General features: G+C 39.9%; 1 protein-coding gene across 3 annotated transcripts in view; it reads right to left on the reverse strand.

Annotated features, from left to right (window-relative positions):
- MAD1L1 (mitotic arrest deficient 1 like 1) overlaps positions 1-18764 on the reverse strand; it is a 345232-nt gene that overhangs the window by 285808 nt on the left and 40660 nt on the right. For all 3 annotated transcript variants that reach the window (XM_071760874.1, XM_071760872.1, XM_071760873.1), the window contains exon 10: positions 16249-16335. In XM_071760874.1, coding sequence (XP_071616975.1) covers positions 16249-16335 — 87 coding nt within the window. The remainder of the gene's footprint in view (positions 1-16248; positions 16336-18764) is intronic.

The raw sequence follows: 18764 nt of genomic DNA on the forward strand, positions 1-18764 counted from the left end.
AACAAGAAAACATATTTCCATCAAAAAAGAGTTTATGGCTCTGGGTCACTGCCTTTCTCTTGTAGGCACATCAAGTTGTTTGGTTAGCTATTAACTCTCTTGTGTGTTCACCCTTAATGCTGTATTTCTTATCTTACAATCCCTATTGACATAAAATCTCTTTCCACTTTGTACCGAGTCTGTCTTCTGCTTCTGCCCTATTAACTCATGTCAATATAGCAAAGGGAGCAAAATAAGGCAGCAAAGTCAATACTCATCCATCACATTTTTGTGCAAGTGCTGCAAAGAAGAGGAATGGATAGGTCAAAATCAGAGATGCCTTAGGGAGCTGCCCCAGCCCTCCAGCCCTGCTCAGCATCAGATGTGACCACAGCATCACTTTCCTGTGGCTCACACAGCAAAGGATGTGGCTGCATAGGTCAGAAGTTCATCTCCCAAATTAATGGGAGCATCCCAACTCTTCAGACCAAAGACTTCATGCTGAAACAGAGGCTGCTCTAATCTCTACTGTGCTTTTGCCAAGAGGAGTCACTCACAAAACAAGTTGTCCTTATTTTAGGAAAGCTGCCCACTGTAGTGGGATTTACCAGACAGAACCCCACTTTTCTCCTACACTTTTTCTGCCTTTCCCACAATTGCATTTTTCTAACTAAATCACAAAGTACCTCTGGGAATAAAGGAAGGCATCATCACTGAACACTTAACTGGACAGGATGATCTCTTTTCTCCTCCAATCCCTGCAACAATAGGAACAACTAGAGATCTGAATTCAGAACAAAGAAGAAAGCATTTATCAGAGAGAATAGAAGAGATTAAAGCATTTCTACCTCTGATTGAATGACCACAGTATCACATTACCTCTGCTCCTGCTGCTGCAGAGCAAGTGATTGAGCCCTGGCACAGGGGCCTTGCTGAGCGACGAAGGGGGAAAATCCCCTCCCCAGAATTTTAATCTGCTCCTGGAACCAGGGAATCATCACCCAATGCAGCAGGGGAATGAATGAAATATGGCACCCAGTGGTCTCCCTGCTGGTAATTTCTATGTGAGATGTGGTTTATTTCAATGAGATTGCATAAGGTCCTGAAGAGCCTTAAGTTGTACTGGACTGATGAAGGGCTGAAAAAAAAAAAAAGGGAAAAAAAAAGAAAAAAAAAAGCCAAAACAGAAAGGACAAAAAGGAATGAAGAAAGATTAAAAAAAATGAAACTGTGAACCCAAGTTAAAAACAGATTAAAAGAGTCTTAGTGAAAAGACAAAACCAGCCTCATTTAAAACTGTGACTTCCACTGTGGATCAGTAAAAGACAGACTCATCTTGCCAAAATACATACTGCAAAAGACAGCATTTTAATACCTTTTATACACACCTGGGCTTAACTTAAGCCCCGTTTCTCTTTTCCAGTGAACTACGTTGAGGGATCCAGGAAGAGAAAAAGGCAAGAATCTGAGTGCTGGACTGACTCCCAGATGAGGAGACTTTTGACTCCTCTCCAACTCATGCCAGTTTTCTGCTTAGCACAGAAGACACAACAGAAGCACAGCTGGACAGGTGAAGTCTTAGAGTACTTGACCATTTCCCCAAACTAACAGTTCCTACATGTGCATTTTCATAATGTCAGAACCAATTTTCATAGTAAATTACTGACCTTCATAATTATGGAGAAGAACCTTAATAAGACAGCAGTGTCTGCAAAAATGAAAGCAAATAGAAAGAAGATTTGTTGACTTTACATGCTGGCAGGTTGGTTATTTTTGCATTTTTGAGATGCAGGATCAGCTATTCTGCAGGGCAGGATGTCAGCCTCAAGGAAATGAAAGGTTCTCTTGTACCAAGGACAGATTTCTTTCCAATCCCTTTCAGTTGTGAATGATCATACACTGGAGAATAGATATAACCAGGCAAAAAGACAAAATTGTTGAAGTTTCATCTCCAAGTTATATCATAAATTTGCCTTTTCTAGTCAAACAATGTCTTCCAAAATGGCAGGCACAACCTGAATGTGTTAAAAAAAAAGAAGAAAAAAAAAAAAGTCCAGGCTTTTAGAACAGAAACATTTTGAAATTTTACAGACCAGCAAATTGGACACCTTTTTTTCAAAAAAACAACAGCTAAAGGGACAAGAATGCAAATGCAGCTCGATGTAGACTTCACACAGGAATGCACAGTCAAAGCTTTCTAATTTTCTTTTTCTTTTTTCTGCTGTAGAAATCAAGGAGCAGCTGGAAAATAATGCAGGTTTAAATGAAGAAATAGTCCCAGTTCCAATATGCTAAAGGCTCCAAGAACACTCCCAGTCTCTGTTCTCTCAGTTTGTGTTAAACGTGGAACTTGGTATAAAGTGCTGCTAAGAGATACGAGTTTGTGACATGGAAACTGAAGTTGTCACTTGCAGAAACCATCAGAAACATTTTACAGAAACATTTACTATCTGTTAAGCTGTGATAAAATCTGAACTAGCAGACAATACCACAGGCACCAGTTCTCAAACAGTTTTAATGTCAAAAGGTATTAAATGAAGCTCTGACCCATGTGGAGATCACAGGGACTGGCCTAGCCACTCTTTGAAAGAAGTTTCAAAGCCAAATATTCAACAGCTTAGAAATGTCAAACATGCCCATGGAACCATCCTCCAGTCACTGCTTATCGTCCCAAGTTATTTTAGCTTTAAAATGCACCAGGAGTAATTGACCTCTTGCCAGTCTCAGGTGTCCAGGGCTTCACCGTATTTTTAAAAGACTTGTGAGTTGCAGAAAGTGCAATTAACAGAAAAACTACTCCTCATCTCTACATTTTTAACCCAATCCTAGGCTGGGAAAAGAACCCCTGGACACCTGAGACTGTTAGCTTACTTCCTCCTTAGCAAGGGTCCTTTTTTAAGAAGCCAGGCAGGGAGGTATGAATAAGCTTCCAATGGTTTTCACCACTCACCTCAACTTGCAAAAGCAAAAAATCCTTCCTGATGGCTTAGAGCTTGCAGGAATAGCACCAGTACATGCACATGTCTCTCATACATCAGAAGTTATGAAGATGGGTCCATGCATGGTTAAAAAACCAAGCAGCTAGGAAGGGCTTAAGCTTTGCTGTATAATAGCTACATTTATATATATATATATATAAAATAGGGTGTACAGTGTGTAACTACAGATATAGAACAACGTGTTCAACCTTTTTCTGAAAAGAAAGAGCTTCCCTCCTCTCCTCACATTTGAATTGATGCCTCCAAACATAAACCAGCTCCTCAGATGAAAGGAAAAGGAAATTTTTCAACAACAAAATTAATTCTCAATTGTGACAGTTTTTTTTTTTATTTCTGAACAGCCTTCACTAACGAGATGATCCTCAAGTTTCAGTTTAAGCTTTTCAGTGACTTGCAAGCACCCTCCTTGCACTAAGAACACCACTTCAGTGGACTGTACCTCTCATTTCTTAGATTTTTATGACCCAGTATATTAAAAGCCAGTTTAAATGTAATAAAGTCTGCAACATCTACAGCCAGAAAATACAGCGGGAGGGGACAACAACAATAAAATTAGTGAAGCATAAAAATAAGGGAGTCTCAAACATCACCTGCTCACTTTCCAGGGACAATACACAGAGAAGAAGGATGGACTGCAAAATCAAAAGGCATTTGAAGCAGTTTAAAATTCAAACCACCTCTTCTCACGCCTGCTAGGGACTCAAGGGGCATTAACATACACAGCTTCACTCTTCTGCATTGTTTGCTCAGATTTTCATTCTCACTTTCTAAAACTTGTTTATAGAAGTGCTGATTTGAAATATTGATGATTTACTCCTCTCTCATATACAGTTTTGCAGTAATGACACACTTTCTTCACACTCCACCCCTTTTCTGCAGAAGATGGAGTTGGAACGTATGATTTTAGATTGCTCTCTATTTCTTCCTACTTTACCTACTCTCTCATTCACTCAATCCATACCATTACCATGTGTAAAGCAAACCAGCAAATTCACACTGAACCAAAACTTTGTCTTTCATAAATTCTTGTCATAGTGGCCAAAACAAAGCTGTTCTCCCAACTGTTCCTATCCCTCTGTCACTCCTACAGTACAAGCATGAGCTGTACAGGAGATTAAGGCAAGGTCTCTTGGCAGAGTAGCTGAATTCCAGAACTACTGCCAGTTTCCTTCTCTCCTTAAAAAGGGTTCCCAGTTTTCTTAAGATTCTATTTAATGAATGGGATACCAGGCTCACTGAAGCAAAACAAAATATATTTGCTTTAGAACATGTTTACATTAAGCAGAATTTGAAAAATCTGTTTAGGGAATAGGCAAAAGCTTCAGGAATTGTAAGTGACAGGAGCTGCACTTCAGGAAAGCTCTGCACAAGCAGTGACAAAGATGTGCTTTAGTAAATATTATCGTAAGGCTCATTAACTATCACTTCCACAAGGCAGAGGACAGCTCACTGACTTGCTCAACATCACACAGAAGTACTGAGTCAGAACAGGAGCTGAAAATATAATTGCTTACAAAGGACCACTGAGTTTTGAATGTGTCTGCAGCCCCATCTTCCGCAGGTCTCTGAGTTTCCACACAGCTTCTCCCTCATCCCATTTACCTTAAGCAGCTGAAATGCTTTACAGAAGCACTACATATATGCTTGTACACTCAGAAAGAACATAGATAACATTTACTGTATTTCAGAGAGGATCCAGCCAAGGCCAGATGTAAACCCCCAGCAGGTATACATCACTCATACCATCAGCTGCCTTCTAAAAATAAAAAAAAAGTTTTAACAAGTCCTCTTTCGTAGCTGCGCTAGGACTTGTTGGTCCCAAATTTCCAGCATGCCACCTGGGTGAGTGGTTAGTGGTATAAATCCCACTATGGGAGTATGTAAATGGCTTCTGTAACAGTAACAATTAGCAAAGTCTCATGGATTTTATGATGTCTCCAATTTTTTCTCTTTTAAATAGAACTACAGCAGTGTAACACCTCTTATTTTGGTTAGGAGGTGATTCAGATAGTTGGTCAGAAAGATCTATTTATTTCTGACCAGCAGAAAAAGAATTGCATTGCAGCCAGCCAGCCTTACCTTAGTAATTACCTCTGCTACAAAGAAGTTTTGTATTTGGAGACATGGTTAATAAAAGATCTCTTCTGGGATTTCAATCCCCGAGTCCCAAAGCACCGTTCTAAATGGGGCACGTTTGTAGAACATGGTTTAATCTCTAGCAGTGGAGACAATGATGGTCTCAGAGTTCTTTGAAGTAAGGTAACTGGAGAAGGAACTTACTCTTTTAAACATGAAAAAATGAATTAAAAACTATCCTGACTGATCAAATACAACAGCATCTACACTGACTCCTTGGCTTGACTCAGTTCTTTAAGTACAGGAGGAACTTCTTCAAAGTCTGTACATGTTAACAAAAGATGCCAGTCACTTTATTTTTAAAATATCAAAACCAATGAAGTCTGAGCCTGACCAGGACTGCTGGGTTTACAGGGAGAAGGACACTGTAACTTCTGTCAGCCTCAATGACAGCTACATTAGCCACCAGAGCTGCAACCCCTTCTCCCTTCTGCTCAGTTCTCATTCAAGAAATGGACAACAGTCTCCAGAGGATGGGTAAAGAGAAACTACTACAGCTTCACCCAGTCTCACTCTCTTATGTTCTGGTTGAAGAAGGAGAGGTGAAGTAACTGTTTCAAGACAAAAATTTTAAAACTCAAGTTAAAAGGTTGGAAAAACAGAGGAATTTCTGCCATAAACTTGTCAGGTCCATTTGAAAAAAAGTCTGTATTTTAGCATTTACATGTTTGCCACTGAGCCATGAATTTCCCAGTGGAGTTAGAATGAATTTCAAGTTTCCTCTGACTTAAAGTATTAATGAGCACCTCCTCCTCCTCTATAAGATCATGAATGTCCATGTGTTGCTGTTTCCACACAGAAATAGCCTTATAAGATGGCACAGTTTGAGTGCTTGTTTTCTCCACTGGGTAAAGCTCTCCCTATGGTTGAAGAACAGGAATATTAAGTTCTCCTGAAAAAGGGCACATCCTACAAAGAGTAGACCTGCATTCTGGGTCTGAGGAGATGCCTGGAACATGTCTTCTCCTTGCATAAAAGTATTTCTACAGAGGCATCTGCAACTCATGCAAATGAAAGGTTTCCAAAAGGTCACTGGCAATATAAAATGCAATTTGCTTAAAAACAGCAAGTATTTTTAGGCACCTCTTTGCCCCAGGTTGTCTTACTGTTGTTCTTTTTTTATAATCACAGCTCTTATGAGCATTTTTCTCATTTGGATGCAATCAAGAAAAAAAAAATCTGACAAATACACTGTTAAAAGATATTATATTACTCCCAAACAGGCTAGTTAGAGACATACCACCCATGGCTGTGCCCTGCACTACACATAATGATAGCAGCTAACACAGCAGCAGGTGCACTTTTTTAAGAAACAAGCCACATTATGCTGTCCTATTAAGTTCAAATGGTTGCTCAAAATTGACAAGAGATTTTGTCACAAACACTGACAGCCCACTCAGTATCCATAGCAGGCCTTGCCCAACATCAGCACAGCCCACAGCACTAAAAGTGCAAGAGGCAGAAATACTGTGCCCCAGAAAACATGTTTTATCCTAGAACACATTTGGAGAAATGAAGCAAAACTCATTGAACGGTCATTGTAATGGCAGGTTCAGACTTCCTGCTGCAGCTGGGTGCCCAGAGGAGATAAGTCAAACAATATGATAAAATTATTTTATTGAAAAGCACAGAAAATAATATTTCTGGTTAATATAAAATTGAAGTTCTTAGCCCCTAAATTGCAAGGCTGACATACCAGTGCTGAGTCAGTGAATCCCACTATTTACTGCTATATGGCTCCAGCAAAAACATAACTCACAGTGCCTGTCTGCTTCCAAGCTCCCAGCTATATGGAGCAAGCCCACACTACTAAATGTTGTCTTATCAAAGCATCCAAACTCTGGTCATTTATCAGAATGATTTAGACAGAGTCTCTCTTTCTAACAGATGCTAACAGCCCTTCCATCTCTCCCCCCATTCCACATGTACCCATTACCTTCTCTCTGAAATTGTCTAATTGATTAGTTAAGTTAAACCCAGAGCAATTGTTCTCAACCTGCATTTAGCCTGAAGGCTTTTGCCTCTGTATCAGATCTGAGTATTGGCTGTGTGCCCAAATGCATTTCTCTCTTCTAATCCTATCACTTGTCTAATAAAAGGTATTACTTCTCCCTACAAACATTGCTTTCCTGCTTCTTCTTTGAATGATCAAAATGCAATCAGACTTCAACAAGCTCCAATTCTTACACCAGGGCAAGATTTGTAGAATGAACACCAAGACATAAGACCCAAATGAGGAAGTTCACTCACTATACTGGGAGTGTAACACAGCCTGTGTTGCTGTTCCATCCTTGGTGGCACAGGATCCCAATTCTTTCAACTGGACAAAATATAAGCAGCACTACTCCAGGCTCCCAGCTACCACGAAGTGACTTCAGTCTTGATCTTTAAGTAGATAAAGATGCATCAACATAAATGATATATCTGGTTTCCAAGAGTTGATTAATGCACTGTCTTGACGACAATATTTATCTCCAGTGCAAGGTGTGAGGAGGATTTATTTATTTTTTTCAGACAACCCATGGATACATGATGTTTTGTCAGCAGAATCACATCTAAAAAAATAATCTCATGCTGGTTTTGTAAAGCACACCCTTCTTTGTTAGTAGGAGATACTTGGGACTCTCTATCCTGCAACTGCCATAGGCTAAATCTGATACTTGCTTATTTGTACAGCCAGAAAGGGACATATTTTGGTTTAATTCCATAAATATTTCAAAAGCTTTTTCTGGCTGAGAAACAGAAAGCCTCTTCAGTAGTTATTTCACTCATAAGAATTTGATTTTTGTTGCTTGAATAAAAAGAAAGCTGAGGGGGGCGGGTTCTATGTTGGGAATTCTTGTGGGTTTTTTGGTTGTTTTGTTTTAACTTCCATCTCTTAACAGTGAGACCATATTTTAAAACTTATGAATATGTGAACATCGTTTTAAATATTGAAAATATGTAAAAACAGTCCATACATAAAATATGACAGAAAAGAAGTTACATATTGTTAAAACAGTGTTCTGAACTCCAACAGAGGACAATTCTTAAGCCTTCTGACCAAGCATCCAGTCCCAAAGGGCCCTCTGAATGTCAGATCCTAACTAGTTTTTCTCTTATGGCTGGAGTTAAAAAATGCCCAAAGTCATCAGCCATAAAATAACTGGACCTGTTGCCAAGCTCTCCTCCCAAAGGCACCTACAACTCTACCCCATCTCCTTTCCTAAGAAGCAACACATTCTGCAAAAGAATTACTGCACAGAGAAATTGTCAAAATTTCATCTAAGCAATGAAGTGTGGCTGGGCCAGATAAAACACTGACTACTGGCTTGAGAGACAGAGAGAGGAACTGACTATAAACACATCTATAGACAAATTAGGACATTTTCTTCAACAACAAAGCTTATGGACAGTGATGGAGAAAGGAAGAAATGCTGCCAAGGCACAAAAAACACCCTCAGAATATTTCCAACACTCAACAGAAGACCTTATATTTTGCACACAATTTCCTAAAAAAAGCTTTGTCTTGTTTGCCTGTGCTTGACTCCTCCAAACCATCGACTCCTTCCTTAACCAGATGCCTCAAAAGCATCTTCTGCATCACTAAAAGCTGCACCAGGGCTGCTACCTCTGAGCTCTCCACAGGAAGAGTTTCCAAGACAGGCATATTCACATCAAGACACTTTGCAGCTTTCCCTTTCTTTCTTTTCACTTGTAACATTTTTTAGCTAATTGGCTCCAAAATTTATAATCCTGATGACAGCACCCTGGCTGTGCAAGACAGAGAAGGTGGAGGAGGAGGGGAAGGAGAACAGAGAACCTGCCAAGGCTGCCGGCACCATCTTCTGTTCTGAGCACGGTACTGCAAAGCACCAGCTCCATCTCGGGATGCTGATTCTCCCCCTCACTCACCCAGAAAACTGAGGGTGTCTTCTGCTTAGAAAGATCACAAGACAACTTAGAGGTTTTATGCAGACTCCAGAAAAAGCAAGAATTCAAATACGAAGCGCAACTAAAAACCCCAGATTTGAAAGGGAGAAAATTAAGCAGACGGGGGAATGGAAATGCAATTACAGCAGGGGAAAAAAAAAAGTAAAAATAAAAGTGTTTCACCATTAGCATTGCACAATAAGAAGGTTTGTAAGGCACCGGTTTAGCCTACACACATGTTCACATCCGTCAGCATTTCCATGATAAATCCTAATTTTCGCCATTGTTGATCACATTGAACTAAAACTTGGTATGCAAGTTTTTAGCACAGATGCTCAAATAAATTATGCACATTAGTCATTTAACTTTCAAAACAGCAAAAGAAAGCTGCTTTGGGAGAGAGGATTGACTGCAGTTTTGACAAGTTGTTTTTTTTTTTTTTTTTTTTTGCCTTACACAGCTAAAAAAGACAAGGCAGCTTATTTTTTATTTTTCATTAAACTTTTTAAGCATTGCAGCTTTTATATAGATGAGAAAACTTTGACAGTAGGAAAACACAACTAAATAAAATGCCCTTCCCTCAACAGCTATATACTTACAGTATTTCCTCCATTTTCTATATTGCACCATGGTCTAATACATTCACAGGAGTAGACACAGAGAATATTAAAATGAAAACACATGCTGAAAATACCAATAATGGCAGGTTGAAGAAGTCATGCAGTAGAGGTGATGTGATCCAGATGAGAAATCATTAAAAAAGCAATTAGCTACAGAGCTAAACAGAGTTTACATGCAGATCTGATCAACTGATGGAGACATCTCTGCCAAGAAAGTCTAATTTTTGAGACAAAACAGTATTCTGTGCAGTATTTGAACTGACACCGCTTCATAGCAGTTAAAAAATCCTATAGCATTCACATTTACCTTGGTAAAAGGTCTCAGTGTATCCTGGCTGTACCCACTCTCCCCAAAGCCCTGGGAAAACATCAATCTGTTTAAAATAGACAATATAAATAATACCCTAAAATACTTTAGAAAAATCCATAGTCTTCAATACCCACGTTATTACAGCAACAATTACAGCTATGTATATGCCCTGTAGGATATTCCTTAGGCTTTCCCTATGTATTTTCTTTTAAACAGAAAAAGAGATCTGCAGAACTCAGGTTGCCTGGTTTCCTATGGATTTCTCTTTCCCGAGGTGAATATTGCCTCAAATAGCATCCCATTTCTCATACCATCAGCAGGAAAATGATAACAACAACATCACCACAGTCCTACCACGTGCCACAACGCGTTGGAGAACTTGGTACAGAAGAAATGACAGATTGTGGCACTGCCGTGGTGTCAGGACCCTGCCACCCACTGCCAGGCTGAGTGGGGGGTGCCAAAGGTGCAGGAGGTCCCACAGGAACCTTGCTGTCACTGTGACATTTAAGAAGGTCTTTGGCTTTCAGGGTTCTCATACCTAACAGGACATGACCTCCAGCTGCACCGAGAGGATCTGAGAGATCTGGAGACCTGCTCCCCATAAAGATGATGGGATTTCTTATGTTTGAGACCTCTTCCATCTGCCAAACTTGAGAGAAGGCAACTAGCAAGTTCAAAAGTGTAGGGTAGGCATCATCCCATCTACACACACACCCAAAGCACAGTAATAAGCTTCACTTCCTCAGGAAATCAGACTCAAAATGGCACAACCATGAAAAGTAAAGGTCTGGGCAAAATCCCATGCTTTTAGAACTGGAAGCATAAGTCAATGTCGAGTAAATTTTTTTTTTTTTTTGCCTTCCTATTTTCTCTTAGGGGCTAACTATATGACAGAAAAAAATTAGAAGAGTTTTGTACCTACCCAGGTTGAGTCAGGAATAGTCAGATGTTGCTCTGGAAGCATATTATTTGAGTATGGTCATTTGGAGAGAGCAGATTGGTAATTTAATGGGATACTATCAACTACTTTCTAGTATTAAAATGCATGAAAGATCCATTTTAGAGAAAAGAAAAAGCAATACCTACTAGTAAGTTCTTCATATTACTCTGAAAAGGAATGCAGAAGCTGCCAGCAGTTAACATTGCCCTGAAGCACTGTGAATAAACATTTGTCTGGCATCGGGTACACACACATCTCCACAAATATATCAAGGCAGAGTGTGCCATATAGATGAACAAGAAAAAAAAAAAAACAAACCCTACCTTGTCCTATATTAGACATTAAGTGCTTCTTTTGATCACAAAATAATTCATAAAGCCTATCAAAAAGCTAACACTTCTCTCTATGTGAGATAAAAGACATTTCAATGTAATTAAACTTCTGTCGAACTTTCCAGAAGATGAGGGGAAGGAGTCTGACAGGCTCTATTTATATTTGTGACTGACACTCCCTGGGACATCCAAGGAAAAGAAAAGATGGGCAATAGATTTACAACACATTTCTGAGCTAGCAGCACTTATGGAGATGGACAGTTCTGAGCTTATCATTACTCAATCATTGTTCTTTTAAAATAAAAAAATCAAAAAAACCTGCTCCCCAACTCAAAAGCCTTTTCTTTTCACTCTTCATACCCCAACATTCAATTGTTCAGTGTTTTAATTTCATTTGTAAGCAACAACACACACAGCAGGTTATTTCAGTAAATCAGCTTTACATGATTTGTATGAATAAAGGTGGTAAACAACCACATCTCTTAAAAGAGCTTTGTGAGCTCTTGTAGAAGGAAAATATTTTTCAAACATTCTATGTATCCCTTTTCACACATGAAACTATTTGTCCAGACACACAGCTGGGTTTCTGACACTAGGTGATGGGAGTAAGCTCCAGGATCTCAGCACCAGAACCAAAGATTCACTGCTCTTCCATTTTCCTTTGTGTTCTTCATCCTGCTCAGTACTCACTTCACCTCTGCATTTCCTTGGTTTTGGCTTTCTACAGGATACCTCAATGGCCCAAAGCCAGTATTACACTTAGACAAGAAGAGTAAAAGTAGAAGAGAAATTATCACTTGGGGAAAGAGTGCAAGTGACCAAACAAACCCCCTACATTTTTATAGCTTGTCTTTCAAAATGGAAGTAAAAATTGAACTGTAAGCAGCATCACTGCTTCATGCTTAGCCATGTCACAGGACAATACTGATGAGAAGGGAGTCTTTCCTCTACATTTCAAATTCCAGAATGCTTTGCTAGGATAGTTTTAGGAAATCTCTCCAGTGACTCCAAATATGCATAGGGGATGCTGGAAAAATGCCACTTTTCTCACTAATAAAAATAGTGCAACTACATCATTTTTCCATAAGACAAAAGCTTATAAATCACTTGGCTGACTTTCCATATTACAAGCTAAAACTATTAACTCTTCCTGGAAAAGCACATTTCCACCTACCCTGCCTTTAGCATTCACACTTGGGAGGTATGGGGGGTAAAATGTGCTTAAACTAATGATAGCTTCATGGTTAAACTAAGCCACTAATTAAACACCTTTCTTCCATTACACTTTCCTAAACAGCAGAGCAGGTATATTTCATGCTATGCAAGTGGCCCTGAGCAATCTTCTTCAGAGCTTTTAAGCCTCTGGATTGTTATCTTTTTTCCTGCAGTTACAGAGCTCCTCACTATGTCCTGCTGGTGCTGCTGAAAGTCTAATTTACTCTATTTACACAACTTGTAGCAACACACTCCGGAACAGCAGTGAGATTCCATCAGGCACTATTAATGGCACTTTCAGCTACATTACTCAGCGATTCTGAAGCTGTGAAGAGAAGTGAGTTGCTTTTTACATGCTAAGTGCAAGAGTGACCCCCTCCTCTTTTTTTTTCTAGCACCACAGGAAGGTTTTTCCTCCCTAGAAAAAAAAACCAGGGAGCTCCAAGGGAGCCTACACAACTCAAACATGTAAACAAATGCTGTTAAAAGAAATGGATTTAAATCCACTGCTCAGGAAATTCAGTCCTGCGGGGGTTTTTTGTCTGAAAGGATCCAGTCTGGGTGATACAGCACATGTGATGTGCATCATCATTTGATCTCTGGGAGACCTTGAGACACTGGTTACACAAAACACAGATGGTGCTACAGATCCCCAAACCAGGAGCAGGGGGACTATCAGTGCAAAGGCTGCTTTGTAGCCATGCAGCCTTTTCGTGGCGGGATGACTTCTGATGCCTTTTTAGTAACAGAAACACTGGCTCTTAAAAACAGACAGTAATAAAAGGAAAGCAGTTCAAGAACAGAAGAATGAGACATGTTTAGTAGAGCCATGTGCTACCTGGAAAATCTTGCCACCACTGCAATTGTGGCAATTGATACTGCAGCTCTCCATTCCAGATGAAGTTAAGGGACACTGAGAAGCAGTTAAGCAAGATCTGTCTCCAGCTTTAAGGAAGTGGAGGGACCTTACATAGCAAATTGATCCCTGCTGATACCTTTTTCCATGCCTGGTTGCTTTCTGATCATATTCTGCTACATGAGCAATTAACTCCTGCTTTACTCCCAAGCATCTCCTTTTACCAGTGAGAAACTGGGGACTGTCAGGTTGTACAAGAAGTAGCTGGCAAGTGTCTATCACAGCCACTGAACAATGTGGGAAAGGTACCAGCATTGGGAATAAAAAACTTTCTGTAAAGACAGAAGGGAAATAATCAGCTTACAAAGAACCCTTCCAGGCATTCTTCTGCCTGTGTTAAAAGCTCAGTGATGACCAAACATACACTGGCTTTACACAAACTCAGTATCAGCCACTTGCTGATATCACCATCCCACTCCAGCCTCTTCTACCAAACTGAATTTTATACTTTGGCAACAGGTAAGCCAGGACTAGCTGTGATTCTCCACTGCCAAAAAATAGTCAGATGTCAACTTCCAATTATGTTTTCTTAAGCATCCACCAAATCATTCATTTTAACAGAGAAAATTAATCAAAGCCATTCAGGGTAGGCAAAAATTTTTTGTCTTTCCATTGCACGTTGCTCTATAGACACATAACCACCAACTTGCATCAAACAGAGCCCTATCAGTACTGAAGACTCAAACACATGTCAACTAAAGACTAAAAGAACTTGTAACTGAAAACAAAGCCAACAGAAAACTGAATAAATGTTGAGCTCAATCACTAGAGGGAGTCACGATCACACATGAAGTTACTGTGATGCACAAACCATTCTGAACACAATTATGAAACAAATAAAAGAGAAGACCATCAGCTGAAGCTGGACGTCATTCAGGGAAAAAAGAAAATTAGATTTGCTTCTTTAACAAGGTTTTATTTCCTAAGACTCAAGACCTTCTCCAGGGAACTTTCAAATCATCTGTAATGAAAGGTTTTGAAAAATGTATCTTGCTGCCTACATTTTAAGACAGAATAAGGTATGCAAAAGAAGAAAGCTGAAATTATCAGTTTTGGAAATGACACACAGCATTGCATCAAGAAAGTGTTATAATTTTAATTTAAGCAGCTTTACAGCTCATTTCACTTGAAATCAAAAGTCATCTTAATCATGTTTTTATTTTTAAACTAAATTGGCACAATTACATCCAGCATGAACAGGCACTACCAAAAGGCTTTTTCAACAGATGATTCCCCTCAGCTATTAATAAATTTAGAAAAAACATTTCTCTGACAGGCTGAGAGAGAAAAAGAAATAATAACTTAAACATACCATCATTCTTTTATTTGATCTTTTGATCAGTTATGGGTACGAGGGTTTGCTTGGCTTATTTTTAATAAATGAAATGTCTTTTTTTGTATTGGTGAGATTTCTTTTTCCCCCCATCCCTTTAACTACCTTGCAAACACCACAACCTGGTCAGATACACTCATGGGAATTTACACTTGGTTAACCATTTCACAACTGACTAAACAGTGTCATTAGCAGTAGAAGCACACGTGAAGCTTTTAACACCCAGCTTGAATCCTGCCCAACACTAGTAAGGAGAAGCCCAGAACTCAATCATCTCTTGAACCAAAATCTGCAATGTACCTCAAGAGACATCAGCAACTGCAGCCCCAGACAAGCCAAGAGTGCTTGTCCAGTGTTGATGACACATTATTTGACTGCTTGGCATTCAACATTTTCACGACAAATGTTGAATTGGTGTGAAATTCTGCTGCTTAAGCAAGTCAGCTAACACCTTGGTAATGCAAACAGTCCAGAAACCTTTTTGAAAGGCAGAAGTACAGAAAGTAATGTTGCAAGACAAACCTCTCTTAGGGCACGGTGCTCCAAGGTCCAACCAGGTGTTCCAGCAGAAACTCAGGAGTAGTGCTCTGAGCCTATTGCCCTCAGGGCTGAGTAGCCTGGATCGGTGCTGTTGCTCCAAAAGCAGGTAACCTCTCTGCTGGCTTGCTCAGGAGTGAGCTGAGCTCCTGAGTTTGAGCCTCACCTTTTATTGGCCCCCTAATCCTGCTCATGCACAGTTGGGGCCCGCCTTAATCAGGCACAGGTGGGCTTAACACAAGCTCATGCCCACCACCTGGTGATTAGTGCCACCTGGTTGCCTCATTTCACTACAAATATAGTTTTTAAACAAGAACAGACAATGGATTCCAAATGAGAGGAAATAAACCAGTGTGGGAAGCAAGAACATGTACACCAAGGATGAGAAGCAGTTTCTGGCATGCTATGGAACCATGTTAAGAAATACTGTGTGTAACCAATGCAATCTGGAAAGTTAAGCTCTGGCAGACAAATTAATTTCCATTAGATATTCACTCCCCACCAGGACAAATGCTTAAACTCTCTCAGTTCCCTCAGTATCTCACTCTCTACATACTGCTCTTCCTAAAGCCTAGCAGTACCTCACCACCAACACTGCAAACATACTTTCCCACCACCATCTACACAAACTGGTCCTGTAAGTAGTCGGTAACAGTCCTCTTACTCTCTTCCCATACCCAGATGACTGCTTGGTACATTTTGCTGTAACATTCCCTTTCCAGATGAAATGGTCTGGGAAAGCAGCTTACTATCCCTTGCAAACATTATCTCATAAAATAAATCTGGATAAACCCTTTACCATTCTCAGTTCTTCATCTTTTTCTTCCTTCAAGGCTTTAAGTAAGCAAAAAACTCTTCATCAACATGGGAAAGACAGGGATAGCACAAAAGGCTCTGTGGAACAGCAGGGAAATCTAAAAAGCCAGCCTCCTCTTAGGCTGCAGTCCTTGTTTGCTTTATAGATATGCTTTAATACAGCAGTCTTGCTACCAGCCCCCACTACTGGCATCACTTACCTGTTTGTGATGGTTGAGTTCTGCTCTTTCAGCACAAGCTCTCTTTGCTGCAGGGCCACAATTTGCCTTGAGAGATCATCGGGTGTCCTACACAATTCAAACAAAATAGGAACTTTTAACAAATCATTGGATAAAGTTGTTGTTGTTGTCACATAAATGACCACAGAACAGTCTCACAAAAAGCAGACAGAGCAATTCCACCAGTCTAAGTCTAACTCTTGGTCAAGTTTCTTAGACCAAGAGAGCTGCATCCTTTCCCAGTGTCAGAGACCTGGTTTATGAAAGCTATTGCTGTATGGTGCAGTCACCATCCAGCATCTCACCACAGCATCTCACCACTCTTCAGTTCAATCCATGAGCCAGCTCTCAAGTGTAGAGTCAGCAAGACCTAATTCTTCAAAGCAAAGCATTCATACCAGATGAAGAGACAGTTTATCATTTGAGCATATATACTTGGGGCTTTTTTAACATACATGAAAACAGGTGATCACAGCCTCCTCTCATCCTACTCCTCAGAGCAAACTCACAGGTGTGAGTACACCCAGAGTTACTCTAATTGCAACTCTGGAATCTCCGTGGGGCAAGATCACAGGATCATTACCAAGAGGGTAGGAAAAGGAGGAAGTAAATTTACATCTGGACTGTAATTCAACACTACTGGCTGCTGCTGGTAACCTCTGATAGTGCAGAGGTTCAGGTACATCAGAGGTGACTCAAAGCACTGTTCCCACACAACTATCAGTGTGCTGACTTCAGTCCTTCAGAGGAGCAGTGGCTCCAAAGCCACAGCAGGAGGGGAAGGGGGGAAATAATCCATCAGCTCAAGGGGACACTGCAGATACCACTCTGATAACCTTTTCTGTCAAAGAGATCAAAGAATTTTTACAGATCCACTAGCAACAGCTCTGAAATTGTCAGGAATAGCTTTATTTTTCCATCAAACCCAAAGACAAATTCTTAAAGCTAGTGGGATAGGATCAAGATAACTCTAGTCTGGCAGTCCCAAAAATCACATCAATAGTGTCACCAGGAGATAACTGGTTTTTTGGTTTTTTTCACTTTAAATCATGAATGTAAGACATTCAGCTCTAAATGAAGGCAGCTTATAAAAAGATACAGAGATATTGTTCTCTTGAGCCACCAGAAAGGGTTTTCCATCCCATAGGAGAAGCTTCTGTATCACACTTCTCAAAGGGAAGGAAGCTGGAAAGGGCATCACAGTATGCCCTGGGTACATCCTTTTGCTACAGCAAGATGCAGCACCCTCAACAGTGAGGTGACCCAAAATTTGAAGGGGATTTTTCATAGGGAGCAAGTGGCCAGCTAGTTTTGCAGAAGTGAAATCTGTGCAAACATTATTTTGTGTCCCCCAGGATATAAATCAAAGCTTCACCACTGCTGGCAGATGAAATAAAGCCTGGATAGATTTTACATTATTTACATAGAGACCTGGAATAAGGCTTCAAAAACTGAATAGGTAGGCAATGTGCCTCTAGCTTGACCACTGGGATTCTGACAGAATCCAGGACTAAAGAATCTGTTTCTCTGGTAATACACTTTCCAGCCAACTACTCACATACAGAAAAAGCATCACTTTTTCTCTTTTATCTGTCACTTCCAGCCAAGTGAAAAAAATCAGTTAGACACTGAGCTGATGCAGATAATCAGGATTCAATTCTGGCAATCACAATTCCAAGATTTCTGGTTTGTTCCTCCCAGAATTGTACACTTATAGCAGAAAATTTTGAAGCCTCTAATGGCACCTGTGGTACATGCAAATCTTAACAATAAAAGAGATGAACATGATCTCCCTCACAGCAGAGACACGTACTGCAGCAGCCAAAGAAATCAAGAAAAGGACAAAACACTGTCCCTCAAAGACAAGGAAACTAGGAAAAGAAACCAAGACACCAACCTGGAGGTGGCTTGATTAAAACCTCTAAAAGTCAAATTTCAGTAGCAGAGACAAGGCAACTTTAAGTCAGTATGCACCTGTTTTTTCAAGTATGTTGTAGCATTAGGTAGCATACTTCAAACGTGCTGAGCATGAAGAGATTTTTATCTCAAGCAGCCCCAAATAATCCAAGTGCAAGGGAAAAAAAATCCCCACTGCTTTCTTGGAATCCCAGCTGAAATCTAACAGAGCTCTAACTTTGTTTTCAAAGTTGAAGGACTCAGGTCCTTTCTATTGGTATATAAATGGAGAACTAAATGATAACTTATGCCAGAAAGTGTTTGGTTTTGCATGCTCCACAATGCCCACAGGAAAATAAAAATAACAGCAAAAAAATCTACAAGACAAATTTATAAACTACAATCTGATTCCAGCATGGGTTCATTATCTTTTATCTGCAGAATATGGTTCTCTGACTCAGATTATTTTTTCCCACAAATTAAGGGAATAGATGTTCTCTTTCCACTGTAGCTACCAACCAGAAAAATTTAGAGGTTACTTAGGGATAAAGGCAACTTTGTATTAGTACTGGTGAGAAGGAAAAAAAAAAAAAAAAGCTAAA

This window comes from Heliangelus exortis, chromosome 17 (genome assembly GCF_036169615.1).
Source record: "Heliangelus exortis chromosome 17, bHelExo1.hap1, whole genome shotgun sequence".
Classification (NCBI taxonomy): Eukaryota; Metazoa; Chordata; class Aves; order Apodiformes; family Trochilidae; genus Heliangelus; species Heliangelus exortis.